Here is a 19,100-nt window from a genome sequence, read left to right as displayed (position 1 = left end):
AAGTCAAAACAATTCTATATAAAGCCTCTGGAGCACAATGTGGGGTCTTTTTAATATTCATATTGTCCTAATTTTCCCACTTGACTCTGTTCATGCTTAGTCATTAATTTTACATACAGTTTCTTTAAAAGTAAACTAAAGCACCATGTTGGAAGAAGATCTGATTGATTAACCATTCATCTCAGTAGAAAAGTCAGGAACATATCAGATTTCCATCAGCTCCATATATATGCAGCTATAAAATAAGACATAAATTGCAAGAGATAGCAATTTCAAATAAAATGTGAAAAATTTTATGTAAGAGTATATGTTGAATGAGAAAGTTGAATAAGAGTACTTTGCAACATATATATAACTGTATATTCACTCTGTGACTTTCCTTTGCTTTTTAGGTAATAGCTAATAGGATTATGTACCTTGAAGTTTAAAGGTGTAGCTAACAATGACCTATGAACAGTATGGAACAATTGTCTATTTATAGGTTACTGCCTGCAATCAATATCACCTTCTGTTTAAGTTAATCAATGTTGTCTTTAATTGATTAGCTTGGGTTGAAAACCTGCCAAAGTGCTGACTCCTGGGCAGGTGGATAGGGAACTTAGTTATTGCTGTTTGGTTTCCATGCATTGTAAGATAATTTCAGTATTTATCCATGGTCAATGAAATATGAAACAAAATAAATCTTTAACGTCTGTTTCCTCATCAAGTATTCCAGTATCAACAGTAAAAGAGAGATAAACTAGCGAGAGATGTTTTAAATGTCTACTATAGAATCTAGGTTTAAAAACTAAACTATATTGGATAGTCTTTCAAGCCAAAAAAAAAATCAGTAAAGCAAGTGTCTTTAAAACTTGTGAGCTGGTAAAGCTAGTAAGGCTTAGGGGAAATAAAATAAAATGTTGAAATTAGTGTGCAGAGAGAGAGCCAAGCTCTTTCTAAAATATATAAAAATTAAGAGAACCTATTTTCAGAGATGTATCTTCTGCAACAGTAATGAAATTCAAGGTGGTGCACACAGATTAATGTTGTTATTTATTATTATGTATATAATTTCATTGAAGTGAATAGAGCTGTTCACATGAATAATAAGTGCATGACCCTGACATTAATACAAGGTGTTACACAGTGAAGTCAAAAAGCAGCTGAAGTTTAAGGCACTAATCAAAAGGAAAATGAAGCATTATGTGTTACTGCAAATAAGAACAGTGTTGAACCAGCAAATATTTTATGAAGACTGAACAAAAATAAAATAGAATCAGGTGGACTATCCAAAGGGAGTTAGTGAGGCAGCTCCACTAAATGTCACTGCAGGTTAGACACCAATATTTTAACAGTGTCTCACCATTAAGACCATCACTAGGTCTGAAAATAAATTTTCTTTTGAGCATAAGAAAGACAAAAGAAAAGAGCAATGTAGAAAACACACTATCCTTTAGCTTCTATAATTGAACAGTGCATGTGCATACGTTTTCACCAATGCATCAATTTGTTTGACAAACTCTGGCATGCAGAGAAGAATCAATAACAAAACAGCAGATATCACTCCCCAGTGGGTCACTGCAATGGCTTTGCTCCATTCTGTTGTCTTTCCCACATGTTTCTGTTACCTCAAATCAGTACTTTTACCTAGAGAGGTGCTAAAATAACCCAAAGGAGAACAGTCACATTACAGAGACAGTCTTGTTTAATGCCTGCAGTTAACCAAAAATTGTAAAGACTGAAACCAGTTGTCTTACTGATCTTTAGTAATCTTAAAAATGGAAAATTTAATGAAGCAACCTGAAAGTCAGACAGGTAAAAAAGAAAAATGCAAAATCTATCTGTCAGATTGCTGAAAGTCACATTTTCACAAGACACGTTATTTCACATTGGCACACCTTCAAAGTGCTTCTTGACTCCTAAGCTGAAAAAAAGAATTTTTATTGGCAAATTAATGGAAATTATTAGGTTCTTTGCTTGTTTGTTTTTTTTGGGTTTAGTTTAGGTGTTTTTTTGGTGGGGTTTTTTTTTTTTTTGTTTGGTCTGGTTTTTTTTTAAATTGGGCCTAATGGAATAACAGGCTAAGTGGCCTAAAAATCACAGAAATGTTCATCTCCAATCAAGTCAGTTCACTGTTTTGTCATTGCTGCTTCACAGAACCTTTCTATATTTCTGTGGGTCTAGAATAGTCAGCTGTTTGTTTCCATAAACAGCCTAGCTAAGTAGCAGATGTTTCCTTGGGCAGTTATTCAACATATCCAGAAAAAAAAATCCCTCTGCCTTCCAGGCTTCTGACAGCTTTGTTTCCAGCTCCTGACTTCTTTTCCCTGCTGAAATGTTCAACCTTTATAGCAGGCCTGTACAACAGGTGGGCTGTGGGTCTCTTGCAGTTTGAAAAACCATTTGTTTGGCCCTTCAGCTGCTGAGAAGCATCATGTACTGTTTGATTTGCCCAGCTGCCAAGAGGCAGCAACAAGATGTCCAGCAGAAAATGCATATCTCCTGGCTTGTCAATGATCCCTCAGAATGCATGCGCCTCCTAGTCAGCCAGCAGCCACATGGCTCCAGATCATAGACACACATTGCCTTGCAGGTCAAGGAAGTGACATATTAAGAAATATTTGGGATATTCAGAAGTAGTACTTGGCAGGGGAGGAGGTGAAACAGAGGTGGAAGGAAAATAAGAAAGCAACAACAGAGGGGAAGCTGAAACAGTGTTGAAATGGGTCGACAGAGAAGAAGGAATGTCACACACACAAATGAAACTGTATTTCCATTCTGCAAATGCATTCATTTGAGAATTCTGGCTCTATACTAAACCCAAACACCTTTCTGCTAGAAGTGCCATGCAATAATAAATGAGTAACAACAAATCCATAGTACTTACTAAGTGGTGATAAAACCAGAATAACTGATGAGCAAGTGTCAATTGAATAAAAATGCAAAATTTACAAGTTGATACACATAGAGAGACATATAGCAGTTCCAAGAGTTTTAATAAGGAAAAAAAAGGCAAGAAAAATATTGGCAAAATGTACAAAGAATTAGGTGCTTTCCTTAGGTTTAATCAATTAATACTTTAGAGAACATATGGCCATTGTTTTACATGGCATTATACAGATGGATGACCTCATCCTTAGGCAGCTATGGATGCAAATGGAATTGCTTTTGATAAAGAGGGAAGTGGAGGGAAACAGACAGAAATGCAGAGATAGGAGACAGAAGCTCTAAGGGAATGATGCAATTCTTGAAAGGACTCTAAAGATAAAGGAAATGTACTTGGGACTGGTCATCACAGTAAATATCATGCAGAAAATAAATGAAGAAAAGACTAAAGAGAAGACATCTTAGTTAAATGTACTGCAAAGAATAGTGATGTCTCTGGAAAAGAAATACATGTTCTGTCATTTGAGGACATTGTAAACTATTTTTAAAAAATCATTAGTTAATTTGAGAGTAGCCATGCACTGGCAAATGTATCCTCTCTACGATCAGCAGCCAACAGTAATCTTCTCTAAGTCTACAAACATGAACTCATAAAAATACTCAAGATTTACAGAAATTAGGACAAGTCTGATGTGATCGAAATTGGAAATAAGAACAGAAAATGTGACTGGGGGAGTGACTGAGACTGGCTAAGTACATACATAGGAACACAGAAATCAGGGCACTGGAAGACACTGAGAAATAAAGCACTAAAAATGATTGGCTGACAATAACTGAGACTGAAGTTGGGGGACTGAATTATTTACATTAATAGACAAGAGCAGAACCCAGTGGTTGAGAATACAAGGAAAGAGGGGAGACAGAACAGAGATAAGGCAAGAAAGTTAAAGTCATATGAGGTTTCTTAGAAGGAAAAAAGTTGTGGTGAGTAACTGGACATGTGGCATACAGATAGAATGTTATGAGTCAGTACCAAGACATCTGCATCTTGATTAGCAAGAATATTAGGCAGAATAAGTCAAAACTTTGGGGGCTGGAAGTATGACTGGATATAAAAAGAAACTTGCCTTGAAAGGTGTGGGGAAAAAAGGATCAAGAAAGAAATTAGAAAATTTGGAAGTTGCTATTAACGTTGATAGAAAACCCAGAAATGAGGAAGAGCCAAGAAAATGAAAGCTTGATGGAGGCACTGTTATAGGTGATACAGGTTGCAAGAAAAATGAAAGGAAGATTCTGTGCCCAAGCGCATGAAATATATCACAAAATTGTCTTTTATCTCAGCAAGTATTTGTAAAACTGCCATAGCAAAATGGTCATTCCTTAGGCCACACTGCTTATATTATGGTTTTACAGTTTATCAGTTGCTTGGTTAGCTTTATCATTGTGAATTTTAAAATTCAATTCCATATGGTTTTCAGATGTTGCCTCACAGTGATACTTCTGACTTTGTAGTTTACTTGTTAAGAAAACAACCCTAGGAGATGGTTACCTAGGACATTAGTGAAGCAAAGCCCACAGCTGTTAGGAAATTCCATAATTAAGATTTAATATATGGAAGAAATGTATATAATAATTTACAACTATTCTGTACAGCATGATGTCTAATTATGGAAATATTATACATAAACCAAGTATTATAAAAAGCATTACAAGACACACTGACCACTGAAGATGAAGAAAATATTGGATAGATATCCCTTTATTCACCTATATTTTTGTCCCCTGCACTGAATGAGACAAGATACTGTGAAAAATGCAGTATCTAATCACATAATTAAAGATTGTATCATGACACAAACACAAAGACAGTTGAACAAAGGTGCAAAAGACAACCTTAATTCTACCATTTCCTAATTTTTGAATGCTTGACTTCACAGCCTTGATAATGGCCTTTTCCAATAAAGTTTTTGATCTCATAAAAAATATCATCACATATTTCCACACACTTTTGTCCAAGATTTATATACCAGAAATAGAACTGTGTGCAGTAGCTTCACAGAACCACCCAAAGTTCCTTTTCATTGTGGAAGTCCTTCAGATACCCATCTTTCAAACACAAATATAACAAGCAAGAATCAAAGACTATCAGTTGCTGAGATTATTATGTGGATTTTGCTTGTTGAAAAATAGATTAAGCGAGTTTCAAACCAATGCAGAAACAATTTAGGTTAGGTTTCAGGGCAAAAGACTAAAGCTGTATATAAGCAATTTTTATTAATGTGGAGGGCAACTGCAGGGCAGCTTTCCCCTAATATTTGGGCAGCAAAATGCACACTTGCAATGAGCAAATTTAAATCATAATTTCTTTCTTGTTCTTGTTCAGTAGCCTGCAAAGGAACCTCATACATGACCAGTGTGCTGTGTTGCTGTTATTTTCTTTCTCTATTCCTGCATCTGCTCAACATCTCTATTTCCTGCCTTGTTCTTTCTAGGAGGGGTAAAAGACAGATGGCCCTGGAAGGTTTTGTGAACATGGTAGCTGAGTGGGTCTTTTTCTTACACCAGGAAGGTATAAACTGAAACCACTTAGCATTACACTTAACTGAACTGTTAATATGAGCCTGGAGAAGAGGTGGAGAACTAAAGAAAGGGAAGATGTCGGTGGGAAAGGGCTTAGAAAGGGTAAGTTCATTTTGCTAAGGGACAGAGAGAGTAGGTAACAGACACATTTGAAGAAAGGCTGATAATGTGCTAGAAGAAAAAAATACTACTCGCAGCAGAGTAAGGAACTGAGGTGTGAAAATTTGACCAACGGACAAGGAGGATAAATTTTCTGCTAGAGGAGAATGCATAGCTGAGGAAAAAACTGCCTGAGAGTGAGCAGGATGGAAGAACTTTGAGAACACAGAAAATGCAAAGGGCCTCTTGCAACAAAAACAAACATTTGAGGTAAAAAATAGATAGAACTGAGAATTCAGGGAGCTGAGCAGGGTAAGAAGACAGGAGGAAATGATAGAGCTGATTTCAGGAGCAGCTGGAATGACAGCATGCAGAAGTTGGAAATTATTTGGAAGAAAGCAGAAAAGGTACAAGCTGAGGCAATTGCTAGTAAATTTGAAATAAATGGAAAAGACAAAAAATAGCAGCATGATAGAAGGAAAATTTGATTAATCTTCCTCTTCTTACCAACGATAGCTTTGGGACAACAGCACAAAATCATTTGTGAGCAATTTGGCAAAAGGAACACATTACAGGAATGTGACAAGGAAAGAATAATCAATGGTGAAGATGGTGCAGAACTAGAATACTTCTAGAGGATTTTAGATAATGTGTGCGATTGGTGTTTAAATAGAATGAAAATGAAGTTACAGGACTTGGGAGGGAAACTACTGGGAGACAGAAAATTGGGAATGTGGGATATACAGAGGAAAAGAAAACATAATGGAGGCAGGCAAATACATGGTAAGTAACCAGATGGAGAAGAAAATTCAACAGAAATAAGAAAGCAAAGGCGGCAGTAAATGTCATTGTTCTAGCGCTTAGTAAGAGGTCTGTTAACAAAACAGTATATAAAAGTCAAACATTATCTTTGTATGGTACCTTTTTGTGTGGGATGAGGGGGTCTTGGGAAACCGGATTGGGAGCTAGGCATAGGCATCTAGTGAACCTACAATATGTATGGAGAAGAGGATAATCTGCTTTATTATTATTTAAAACAGAAGCAAAGAAAACATTTAAAACCAGTGTCTTCACCAGTTCCTAATAGCTTAGTATCTCTTTCTATCGCTCAAAAAAATACATAAGTACATCCGAGACCCAAAGTTAAATTATTTATTATGACTATTTGTAAACATTTTACGCATATTGCAGCAAACTGTTATCTACTCAGTATTTAAAAAACTCAAACACAACCCTAAAATACCCTGCACTGCTTCTTTTTATAGACTTGTATTCAAATTCCTTTTTATTATTGCTCCCATTTTACAAAAGACTTTACATGCACTAAAAGTGAATCTAAATGAGTGCTACAAGACGAAAAAATAGAACGAACATACCCCCTTATTGACAAATGCAATTATCTTCTACGCTTAAATTAGTTCTATTCCTTACTCTTCAAAGTGATACTTAAAAATAGCAACATTAGATATAACTTCAAGTTGACAAGTATTTATAATAAATAGTAAACAAAATCTTTAGTTTTAATTATGATTTTCTTGCATAATTTTTTCTTAAATGCTGAAATTACACTTTGTATTTCAATTATATCACTTCCCTACAGAGCACTGAAGCTTTCCTACCTTTATTTGCTTAGTTATAAAACTACATAGCATGCTCAACACAGTAAATTGAAAAATGATTGTGGATAAAAAGATTATTACCCCAGGCATGCTTAGATACTGAGACACTAATATATTTCTGAGAGGAATAAGAAAGTATTTCCCTAGTAAGATTTTTTTCCCCAGAACCTGAAAGATGCAAGAAGTGGTATTATATGTTTAATTATGGAATATACTGTATATAGAATAATAGAATATAATAAATATTTGTATATTATATTTCTTTTATAGGGCATACCAAACTATACACAATATCATTTATAAATAAAATGTAAGGACACAATTGAAATTTTGTATAATTGTAACACTATGGTCTTTGTTGCCCCAAACAAAATCTAAGAAAGTACTGGAAAACGTTTCAACCACTGGAAAGCTTTTGTAGAGTTTTGCAGATAAAGGGGCCCCCCTGTACTGAGCATGCTTTATTCCAGTGCTTCAGGAATGAAATGGTTCTTTCGATGCAATTCTTTCTCCTCACTCCTGCCTACAATTGTCATGCTAAATACTGAAATTGGAACAGAATGCTCTCAGTGCTTCCCTCCCTGATATCCAGGCAGGTACACGAAAAGAAACAGAAATGCACTGAAACCAGTAGGGAATGTGAGCCTGACCAGGGAGACAGGGGAAGCAGACACTACAGATGGAGATGGGTTTGCAACAGGGAAGGCTGGTAACAGGGAATGTTAATGCAGCTCTTGAAACGACTGGGTAAGGGGAGGAGGCAACAGGAAGGGTCAGGCAGAGCCAGGGGGTCACAGAGAGAGAAAGAGCTCATAATTAAGGGAATAATCAGGGTGGCATGAAACTAAGTTCAGAAGAGAATGATGGAAGAATGTGAAGTTGGAGGAAAAAGAAGAGTAATGCAACATAGACAAGGAAAAATGTTACATTAGCAATTAACAAAAGGTAGGATTGGAGGGAGGAGGAAGAAAGAAGAAGGAACTGGGACAGATACACAGGGATACATAGCAAGGGGGACACAGAAAAGGGAGTTTATGGTGAAAGGAAATTCTTCTTCCAATATTGGAAATGAACACAAAGAGTCCTGACATTTGGCCTGACCTGCCTGCTATTAACTGTTTCTTAAACTATTTCTGAAGCCTGTCACCCTATAATGACTGATTTACATTGACAATATGTTCCTACAGTTACATTTGTGTTGTAGGGTTACATATTGCACTAGATCTGAAAGTTCTGAACTGCTGTATGATGATTGAGCTGAAAACATTAAACTGAAAGACATGAAAACTGTATTTCTTGCCTCTTCTTTCCTTTTTCTTAAACACCCTCTGCTTTAGTTATATGTTGAGAATACAAAGTAGATACAGGAAATGTCAGAATTAAGGTTGCCTTTGCAATATGATTCAATATCACAATCAGAAAATATCATGGTCCAGTCTTGAACTAAGTAATCATCTGTGGATTTTAATTTTGTTTTTAATGTGTATCACCTGGGACAGATGAATCAAGGAAAAGTCATTACTGGGAATGTCTCCTGTAAATCCTTGATTTCACTTATTGCAAAAATGGAAATATATGAAATGAGCAGAGGACAGCTGGGAAAGAATGCATAGTCTGTTCAAAAGCTGAAGTGTTTTTCCTATATAGTTTGGGATAAATCCTTTAGAATACATGCTCTCAAATTTGTGTTGCTCATATGATAAATATCCAAGTTTATATTTCAGCCTATGAGCAAGACCGAATTCAACAGGAACAGTGATTTGATTACACCTGCATGCTTCTGCCAAAAATGCAAATTATTCTGAAAAATTAGGTCCTTGATATTTGACAGTTAAGCAATATGTCATCTTAATCTGTATTTGACTCTGTTTCCCAGCTATCAAATTGGAATACTCCAAATTTCACTTCCTTGCAAGAATGTTCTGAAGATGGAGCAATTAATATTTGCAATGAGTACAAGTACTGCAGCGACCAGTGCAGCAGCATAGCCTCCCAAGAAATTAGAAATCCGTTTTAGCATCAAAAGAAGTTACAGAATGTCTGGATTACAATAAAATGAAATAATGGCTGAATTCTTACTAAATTAATTATATCAAATGGTGCCTTGAATAATGCACATGCTTTTTTGGGAAGAAAGGCAGGATTCTGGGGTAACAAACCTCATAACATGTACTCACTTCCCAGGCAACAGTTAATCTGGCATATTCCAACTTCTGTGTTATTGACTCTGCAGACATAACTTGCTTTAAATGTCTTTGTTTATATATGTGTGTTTGTCTTTCATAAGAACTTATTGCATCTTTGGTATTTGTTTATATGTTCAATCCGTTAAAAGCTTCTTGACTTTTTTATTTTGTTGTTACAGCCTCCTTGTGGCACACCAGTAACAACTCCTTGGAAGTTAGGAAATGTGATTAAATAACACACAGAAGATGTCAAATGATACTGTTGGGATGATTGACTTCAAAATGCAAAATAAAGGCAATTGAGTGTGATTACTGGAGCTAATCCTTTTAGGCTTGCCTCTGAAAAATGCACCTTCATTTACCATTGAAAACAATTGCTATTTTTATTGCTTAGTATTCATGTAGGTAGATTCAGCCTGTTGATAAGAACAGATATTATAACATAAATACTATCTTCAAAATTTGCTCTTTACTAATATCTTGATGTTTGTAATGTATATATACATTTAGATTCACAGGGGAAGTAATATGGCTCTCTTTAGTATTTCATGTATAATTTGCTCAGCAGATTTGTTTTATTAAAATGTAAATAATGGGATGTGGTAAATGAAAATTCCAAGATGGGAATAAACAGCTTATTTATTGTTAATGCTCAGAGTAGCTTATTGAAACACACCTTTCAGTAACTGCCACTGACTATTAGCTATGAAATTCTCATCATGCCTTGAATGTTACCCATTAGGCTTAGCCATTTGTACAGTTAAAAGGCTCAAGATGTTTCAAATATACCTTTAAAAACATTATTAACTCAAATCAAACTACACATATTCACCAAAACTGCATTCAGTATGTCTGAGATTCAAAAAAATACTGCTTCAAATTAATTATTCTTCTTTAATTGCTCTGTATAAACAAAAATGACCTATTAATTTAAAGAAAATCTATCAGCACAGAATGTATTCTCTCTTATAAACAAGCAAGATGAACTTGACCTTGTTTGAACTTGTTTTGATGTGGCCCAGATGGTAGGCTACATGCTTGAATAGCAGTCTAAAGCTGAGGAAAAACTCATATAGCAAGATCTAGATTTATAGCCTTTTGCAAATTCCTACCTTGTATTGTCCTTTCAGCATCTGTTCTGCCCCCGCTGCGGTCAGCTTCTATCTCTGGGGTCAGAGAGTCTAGAAAGATAGAAAGGTAAGACTGACACATATTTCATTTGATTCTTATAGCCCTTTTTACAACCTGTTACTCCAATGCTGAATTACAATACAATCAACCTTTGTCAGTTTTTTTAATGTTGAACAATGACTGGAGGCCAGGACAATTTTTTGTTAGACTTGGAAGATTAATGAGCAATAGATTTTTCAAGCATAAAGGGGGGGAGAAAAAAAGGAAGAAAAAAATTGACTTCTCAAGCTAATAACATAAAATTGTCCTAGTTTGAACATTCTCTCCAGTGAGTCTATTTGCACATACTATATAAAGTAACAAAGAAATAAAGATACAGGTATCATTTGAATGTAGGAAAGAAAAGAGATTTTCCTTTTTTTTTCCTTTCCCACATGTTATAAATTTTTTATATAACAAGATTCTTTTGGCACTTAAATTGGAAGTTAATGACATGGAGGCAAAAACTGGCTTCTTACCATTTAGGACCCTGAGACTATCTGTTGAAGCTGCCTGTTTCAGTGTTTGCTCAGCCTGCTCTCGCCGTTTAGTCTCAAATTCAAGTGCTTCCTGCAATTTCCTCTTTGCCTTCTTTTCCTTCTTTAGCCTTTTCTGAATTATTGCTGTGAAAGGAAAATAACATCAGTGCACTTCAGTTTGGATCTGAAACTTGGCTGCACAATGACCTATTAAGGGTCCTGAGAAACACTATAACTGAGATGCTCATATAAACAAATTAATTACACAATAACCAGTTAAATTAATTGAAATTTGTTGGAATCACCCTGGAATATTCTAAATGCTACTGTTATATATGACAGTATTGAAAACTGTATGTGGTATCAAGCAATGACCTTTTTTCTTCTTTTTTTTAATAAACAGACGAGAATCTGTGAATTTTCAAATCAGAAGACCTCAAAAACCAGCAATGGAATGTACTTTTTGAATCATCTGATGTAGATAAATCCCTGTCTCTGGAGGTGAGGGGGTTTTCAGAATTAATTTCACCATTTCTATTTCCCGTTGCACAGTTAATAGACACACAGTGATGGAGTTCTTGCCTCCCTGCAGCTTCTCTTGCATAAAAGGGGGATCCATCTGCCTGGGTCTTGGGCAGCCCCCACCCTGCTCTGGTCCTCATTTCTTGGGAAAGGCCCTGAGACTTCTAACTCCCCTCCAAGCTCTGCTCCCTGCAAGCTATATGACCTCTTGGTGCCTGGTCTCTTCCCCATATTTATTTATTTTCCCCATTTCCATTGATTCTTTCCCTTTTCTCTTTCTTGCTTTCTGTTGGTGCCTGTCCCATCAGCCATCTAACCTCGAAGAACTCACAGCAAATCCTTTATGGTGCTGGAGCCTCCAGTCAAGTAAATATTAATATGCTTTGTCAAATGTGAGGGGAAATGTTAGTAAAGAAATGAGTATTTTGAAATAAAATGTAGGAAGTCCTTATGTAGAAAAAATGTTTTCCTTTAATTTCTTCAGCTTAAACTCTTTAGGAAAAGGATAGCAAAGTCCAGTATGGGACTTCATCACAATTTTCTTTTCTATGTTACCACTGACTTATAACCACAAAGGTAAGATTTGCAGGATCCTTAAATAAAGGAACATATTGCAAGTTATGCTCCTGATGGAAAAGGGTAAAGTCTAACCCATTAAAAACAAAGTGGACCTCTGATTTTCCCCCACCACACCCTAATTGTTCTTATATAGCACATTTAGGGTTTTCATGGATGTGCATGTAAAAAGCTTTTTTGTCCTAAGATCTTCCTGGATAATCCTTTCCAAGAGATTCTTTTATTTTGACACTAACTAAAAAATTATCACTAAAGAATTCTTTATATGCACCAGAAGAATTATCCTTACCAAACCCAGACACTAGGAACTGTTAGGTTTGCATGTCAAGATCTATCTAGCCCCGTATCTCCCTGCAAAGTAATCTCTGGTATATGCCTAGGAATGAATGCTGAAAAATACAAAAAAATACTTCCACCAGTTCATACTCCCCAGGGACAGTAGACTGTGATGGTAGTATCATTCACAAAATGCAAATAATGAAATTTTTAAAGGGAACAGTCATTGTTATTACTCTTTAATTCATATGCTAAGAAGAACCAAAGAACCACCTTTTAGATGATCTTGTATATTTTGTGCTGCTATACAGAACTGTTCAGGCACAAAATTAACATAAGCACATATCCTGTAGTCAGAATAACTGCATAATTTACATCCAAGACTTTGGAATTTTGGTTCTTTCTCATTTTGTACAACACCAACTACTTTACAGGCTAATTAGCTCATACTATCAAAGAATATCTAGCATCTATACAAAGGCTAAACTAAATACATTTTGAATCATTGCATGGTTTTAATGTTTTCATTATAAGTACTTTGAAAGTGATTGCAATAAATGAGAAGAAAACATATGTTGCTTTCTGAATTAAAATGTCATCATGGCTGACACATTGTAGATGTGACTACAGCAGTCAGAGCCAGAATTAGCAAACCCTTACTGTGTAGCTGCTCACAGAAGAGATATTATCCTACTTTCACCAGTTGATGAGACACATCCTACAGCCATAGGAATCACTAATTGGAAAATTTAAAAAGAAGGAAGGAAACAGTACAGTAAATAAGCAGCTCTGCAGAACATACAGTAGCAGCTGTGAATCCAACAGTCCATATAAAAAGGTAAAAATACTCATCTGTAGCCACTAAACAGAATTATATTTGGCTTGTATTAACATGATGAGCAAAAGACAGATAGATATTGCCTAATGCTGAAGACACCCTTCACATGAAGGGTTTGACCTGCATGTGACACAGTGGCTTGTGTTTCTATGCTGCAGCTTTTAAGTGTTTTTCAGTATTTTCATGTGGTATCTCTTCACTTAGCAGGGAAGCTGGTACATTACTCCCTTCATGCTCATGCCTCCATTAAGACATGTGAAACTTTCTTTAAGACATGATGCTTGCTATTTGAAAAACTAATAGTAGGTAAAGGCCCCTATGCATTTTTCTTCCTTTAATTGAAGAACAAATTTTCACAATAAGTACAACCTGGACTTATTTTTTGTCTTTCACTTCAATCTTTTTATTTGAAAGAATAATCCATACTTTTCTTTCTTTTATACAGAAGTATCCACTAGCAGAGATAGTCATCCTCATTATATTTGGTTTGCTGCCTAGCACCATTAACTGTTCATATCCATTCCTCTTTGGTCTGACTGTTTTCCCAGTGCAAGATGGTCATTAGAGGGATGCATATAGAAAAGCAGGTAATGCATCATGCTGAAAATAATATTGCCAATTATTTCAGTAACCTGGACACAATAAGGGACTATCCCATGTTTTGTTCTGACATACAATTTTGAGTGAAATTCATTTTGCTTAATTTTGTCTTTTCAAACCACGTTGTCCAGCACTGCCTTGTCAACCATGTGACCTCCAGAGTTAAAGGGAAGAGAAAGAAGTCTTCACAGTGCATTTGACCCCACCTACCTATCTGAGAACAGGCTATAAAAGTTTCTTTTTTTATTGTCCAGAAAGAGAACTCCTATTCATTAAAATGAGATGCTTAATTTGTAGATGGCAAAACTAAAGATCAGATGGGTTCCTCCTCAAACCTTTTCTGTTTTGCATGTGATTGTACAATTCTAAAAAGGAACATATATTTGAGCAGTTGTGAGAAAGTTGTGAAGACTAACCAAATTACTTTACTCTTTTACCAAATTAATTTAGAAGTGTAAGTAATACAATTGTATTGAGCAGAATGGACCAGTTTTGGACAAAGGGATGACTCACTGCACTGGTGTGAGAATTGTTAGCAGCAATTGTCTTTCAAAATATATTTTCATAAGTTAAAAATAGGGTAATTAATGATGTGATAGTCCTCTCCTTTAATGGGTCAAGGCATGAAACAGGATTACATTGTGTTCTTACTGCAAGCATGTTAGTTTAAGGCATAATAACATTGGCTGTGAATCCAATTGTTCTTGGGATTCTCTGTTTAGGTGGTTACCAGAAAATTAAACTGGACAAGAAGAGACTTCTAACTCTAGCCCTGCAAAAATACACATCTGACTTGCCATGGTCTGAGTTAAACAGCAAGGGAGTTCCAGAGGTCTTGCAAAGTAATCAGGCACTATTAAAGGGTGAGACATACAGAGACAGAGAGATGAACGCATAAAAAAAGATAGAAACATGCTCATAATACAAATAGTTACTGCAAATCACTCCAAACTGCCTCACCTTCAACATCAATGTAATTATTTAAAACCTCTAACACGTACAGGCTTTACAGTGGGCTGATGTTAATGCTACAAATGCTACTAATGCATCTGCTTCATCAAGAAAAACCTTCACTGTTACTTCTACAAACATGTATTTTACCTACTATGCATTATAAAGAGCTCATATATTATCATTATATTTATTACATACAGTGGGCCTAAATATGCACTATAAGAACAGAACAGAGTTCCTAAAAACTTGTAGATTCCTAAATTTGAAACTAATTGTATTAAGTAGGTATCCCTTTTCCTAATGATCACGACCTACAAAGGTCTGTTACAGCACATAGGGTATTTATAATTGCTTTTGTATTACTGATGTAACAATATTCAAGAAAAATGTTGAGAAAAGGGAGCATCCTTGCTCCTAGTCTCATGAAGACCCTATACAAAATTAGGCAGGTTATAAAACACCTTTCATTGCAGTCAGCTGAGACCTAACATGATTTAAGGGAGGTAAAAGGTTGATAAAACACAGGGGTTTGATAGAAAATTGTTTCCTAAGGAAATAAATAACAGTGTTTATGTCTGCTTAATCAAGGTACCTCGGTTCTTTTGCTCCACAGCCAACTGTTTTTCAAGTGTTTCCCTCAGTTCTCGTTCCCTGAAGAGCTCCATCTTCAGCTCTGTTTTCTCCAGCTGGACCTGCTTCTCTTGAGCTCTGGCATTGTCTATAGCAACCTTTAGTAGACCCTGTTCAGAGATAAAATTGGATATTTGGAGAATGTTAGAACAGCTGACATAATAACTACTGTTATTTTTCCTTGATAGTGATGTGATATTTTAGAAATAAAAAAAAAAATTGTCACAGGATCAAAGTTACCTATTATCAACAGCAATTTTTAACTGGAATTAACTTTTTAACAGGTGGACAAAAATCTGTAAAAAGATGGGAGTCAGCTTTTCTTAGAAAATGCGAACTCACCTCTGACTGTGCATATAACTCGTGAAAAAATATACAGGAATAGGTTTACTCCTCTTAAGAAAAACTGGCAATCTCACAGTCACATCATACACACAATTCTAGTCCAATTCAAGCCAATGAAAATTAGCTAAAGGAGAGAGGCTCTTTTAAAGTCTTGCCTTCTTGCTCCTCATCCTTGTTAATTACTATTAATTTCAAATATTTACATACATCATTAAGGTTCCACGGACTATAGGTATATTGGGATAGTAAGGAAAGGACAGTCACAAAGCAGGAAGACATCTCTGTTTTAACAAGTCTGTCCCTTGATTTGTAGGATTATTATCTCACAGCGGAAAAACAAAACACAATCATCTCTTGATTTCTTGACCTGAGATGGTGGATACAAACTCTACCTTTCTTTCTCTTGTTAGTGCATCAGGCAATAAAATTCAGATTATTTTAAGCTTCCTTTGAGAATTCCAACTTCAAAATTCCTTCTTCTTTTGCAAGAAAATCGGATGAGTATGGCACAGCTAACAGTGTATTATTAATAATATTAACGAGATAGTTAGGACACTGAGACAGGGCATCAAAATATAAGGAGAAATTGAATTGAAATAAATGAACATGCAAATATCCTTTTCCTTTTCCCAAAAGCCTGGCCATCAGGCTCTTGGGTCTACGCCCGAATCTCTCCTACTGAAGCTATCATAATAAGGTAGATAATTAAGTGTGGATATTCATACATGAACCTCCATGGATATGAAACTAACTCTCCTACATCCTAGGCAAGACTCCTGATAACTTAACCCTAGAGATAATTTGACCCAACAGAGATTTAATTACTGATATAAAGCAAAACAATGCCAACTAAAGAGACAGACTACTACTCCCCAATGGTTTTGCTAGGGAAACATTCAGCTAACAGATATAAGCTTCACACTGAAGAATTGGGTTGAGCACTACAGGCATAAAACCATGATTCCCCTCTCCCAAACAAGCTTCCTCATCCCTCAGCCACGCTTCAAAAATTACATTCTGGGTTGCATGTTTTTTCAATTTTTTTTTTAATATCTCCTAAAGAAAAATGGAAAAAAAACCCCAAGTATAACGATATTTGAGAAATAGAAAAAATATTTTTTGAGTGTTTTGTGAGTCTGCACATTTATCCCACTAGTCTTCCTAGTGTCAATGATTGGTGTGAAATTTGTGTCCTTCAAACTCCCCTTTTAGTTCTGTTTTCAGAGCTTGTTATTTTCAGTGCTCCTCATCCTTCTTCTTAAACCATTGCCTCAAATCTTGTCATGTTCAGAGCTTAATGCTCTGCAGCTCTGTTACACTTCAATCTATTGAAGTCCACAGAAGCTGGAAGAACTCAACACCTTCTGACCGCAAGGCCCAGATGGTCAACAAAATGGTATACACTAAATAAGAACTGAACCATGTTTGGAAATATGGTAACAATGGTAACACAACAAATGTCCTCACAACTATTTTTAAAGTTTTAGCAGTTTTCTTTTGCTGTTGTGAAATAGCTAAATCACAAAGGTCTTTTGGGTTGAATGTCAAAGCTGAATGATTATTAGAGAAAAACAAAGAAATTTACCTATAAAGCTCTAAGTACACGTGTAAAGCAAAATACAATTTGAAATATTTGGGAAGTGCTTACAATCTATTTATTGGAACTTAATTTGAATTCTGTTCCTTTTCCACGGCCATATTCTCCTATGTTTGATGCATTTGAATGAGTAAGAAACTGAAGTATGACTTGTTCATCATTACCTGTTTCTGGCTTAAGCTTAAACTCTAGAGGGTTTTAATCTCCTCCTACTCCTCACTTACTGCAGTATGTGATTCATCCAAATCATAAATAAATCAGATCAAGAGAAATTACATGAAAAGTATTTGTTGATGAAAAGTGTATTGTCTAGTAAGTTTAAAGCTGCAAACACTGTCTTCCCAAATTCTTAAAATCCATCTCGTTTAACAATAAAATCAAGCCGCTAAAGCAACTGCCATCTTTACTCAAATCAACTACATTCATGCACATGTTTCTTCTTCATCAGGAACAAACAATTAGTAACAAATGAAAGAGATCATTACATCAAGTGCCCTTTTAGATCACCCCAATTAAAACTTTAGTTTAGCTGTATTTTAATTCTAAGATACCAAATTCTAATTTTCTGCTCTGATTGCTCTTGTTGACTTATCTTTGAAAGATGTACTCTCGGTGCAAAGCCTAGAGATTATTTAGCAAGATGCCAATGTTGGCATCACTTAATGTGTTGATTGGTTGTATTATCAGTAGCAGTTTAAAATAAATTACTATTAAACTATTATTGTCCTTGGCTGAGAAAACACAATATTTTGGTGTTCTTTAAATATGAAACAATCATTATGAATAAACATGGAAAATAACACTAGAGTATAACACTGATGTGTGTAATTTTATATTAAGAATTGCTGCAAAGTATGAAGCTGCTAAAAGAATATTACATTTTCTATTGAGTTTCTGCACCACACTTCCTCCCCCAGCCTTTCCTTTTTTTTATACTTGCTAACATAGCTAATGGTAATACATTACCTATTGCTGCTGATTATGTCTGAAAAATATTAGCTTTTTGGAGCCAAGATTCACTAGGGACTACTTATAAGCTACACAAAATTAAGTTTCATTTTTAGAAGTTAAATCAGTGCACATCAGTAGGCATCCAATGTGAAAAAAATCTGCACTAGAGCCAAACTGATGCATATCAAAAGTGCTGTTGCTGCCAATGACAGCACTAATGCAAAAATACTGAAAACATTAAATATCTCCTTTTATTCAGTGCAGAAGGGGCTGAGAAAAACTAAAAAAGTACATCTAAAAAATCATCAGTGCCCCCTGGAACAGGAATAGCAATTTCAGAGATGCATGAAATTCTATTAATTCTCCCAGTGGATCAGCTGTAGAAGATTATACAAAATGCAGTATGTCCAACTTGTATCTGCTATGGCTAATCCTCTAACCTGATATTAAATCAATATGCTGCCAATGACAATGGGAAATGCAGTGCAACATGGGACATTAACAAAAAGAAAATATTTCTCTTTAGGGAAGGTCAGATGTTATGGAGGCTGGATAATGATAATTGCAGTGAACATGCTCAGGTTCCAGATTTATTTTTAATACAGTATGGCTCTATCTGGAGCCTGACTTTAAGCACAGCAGGCAATTCTTTTCAGTGTCTCTCTTAATTTTTATTTCAATTTAATGTCAAAAATGGATATTTTATTATCTGGAGATTTATAGATCATTCTGATTTGTTTACTTTACTGTATTTGTTTTAGCATTTTCACTGACAAATCCTTTAGAACTGTCCCAAACACAATGCTAAGTTGA

General features: G+C 35.4%; 1 protein-coding gene across 4 annotated transcripts in view; it reads right to left on the bottom strand.

Annotated features, from left to right (window-relative positions):
- The window catches only part of DACH1 (dachshund family transcription factor 1), a 352,238-nt gene that overhangs the window by 25,601 nt on the left and 307,537 nt on the right, over nucleotides 1-19,100 (bottom strand). For 3 of the 4 annotated variants that reach the window (XM_084201185.1, XM_084201182.1, XM_084201183.1), the window contains 3 exons: nucleotides 15,357-15,504; nucleotides 10,999-11,142; nucleotides 10,462-10,530 (listed from right to left, as the gene is read on the bottom strand). In XM_084201185.1, coding sequence (XP_084057311.1) covers nucleotides 10,462-10,530; nucleotides 10,999-11,142; nucleotides 15,357-15,504 — 361 coding nt within the window. Of the gene's footprint in view, nucleotides 1-6,465; nucleotides 6,533-10,461; nucleotides 10,531-10,998; nucleotides 11,143-15,356; nucleotides 15,505-19,100 lie in introns of all 4 variants that reach the window. The other variant, XM_084201184.1, reaches the window with a different exon arrangement.

Source organism: Fringilla coelebs, assembly GCF_963513975.1.
Source record: "Fringilla coelebs genome assembly, chromosome: 2".
NCBI lineage: Eukaryota > Metazoa > Chordata > Aves > Passeriformes > Fringillidae > Fringilla > Fringilla coelebs.
This window is presented reverse-complemented; position numbering and strand designations above follow the sequence as displayed.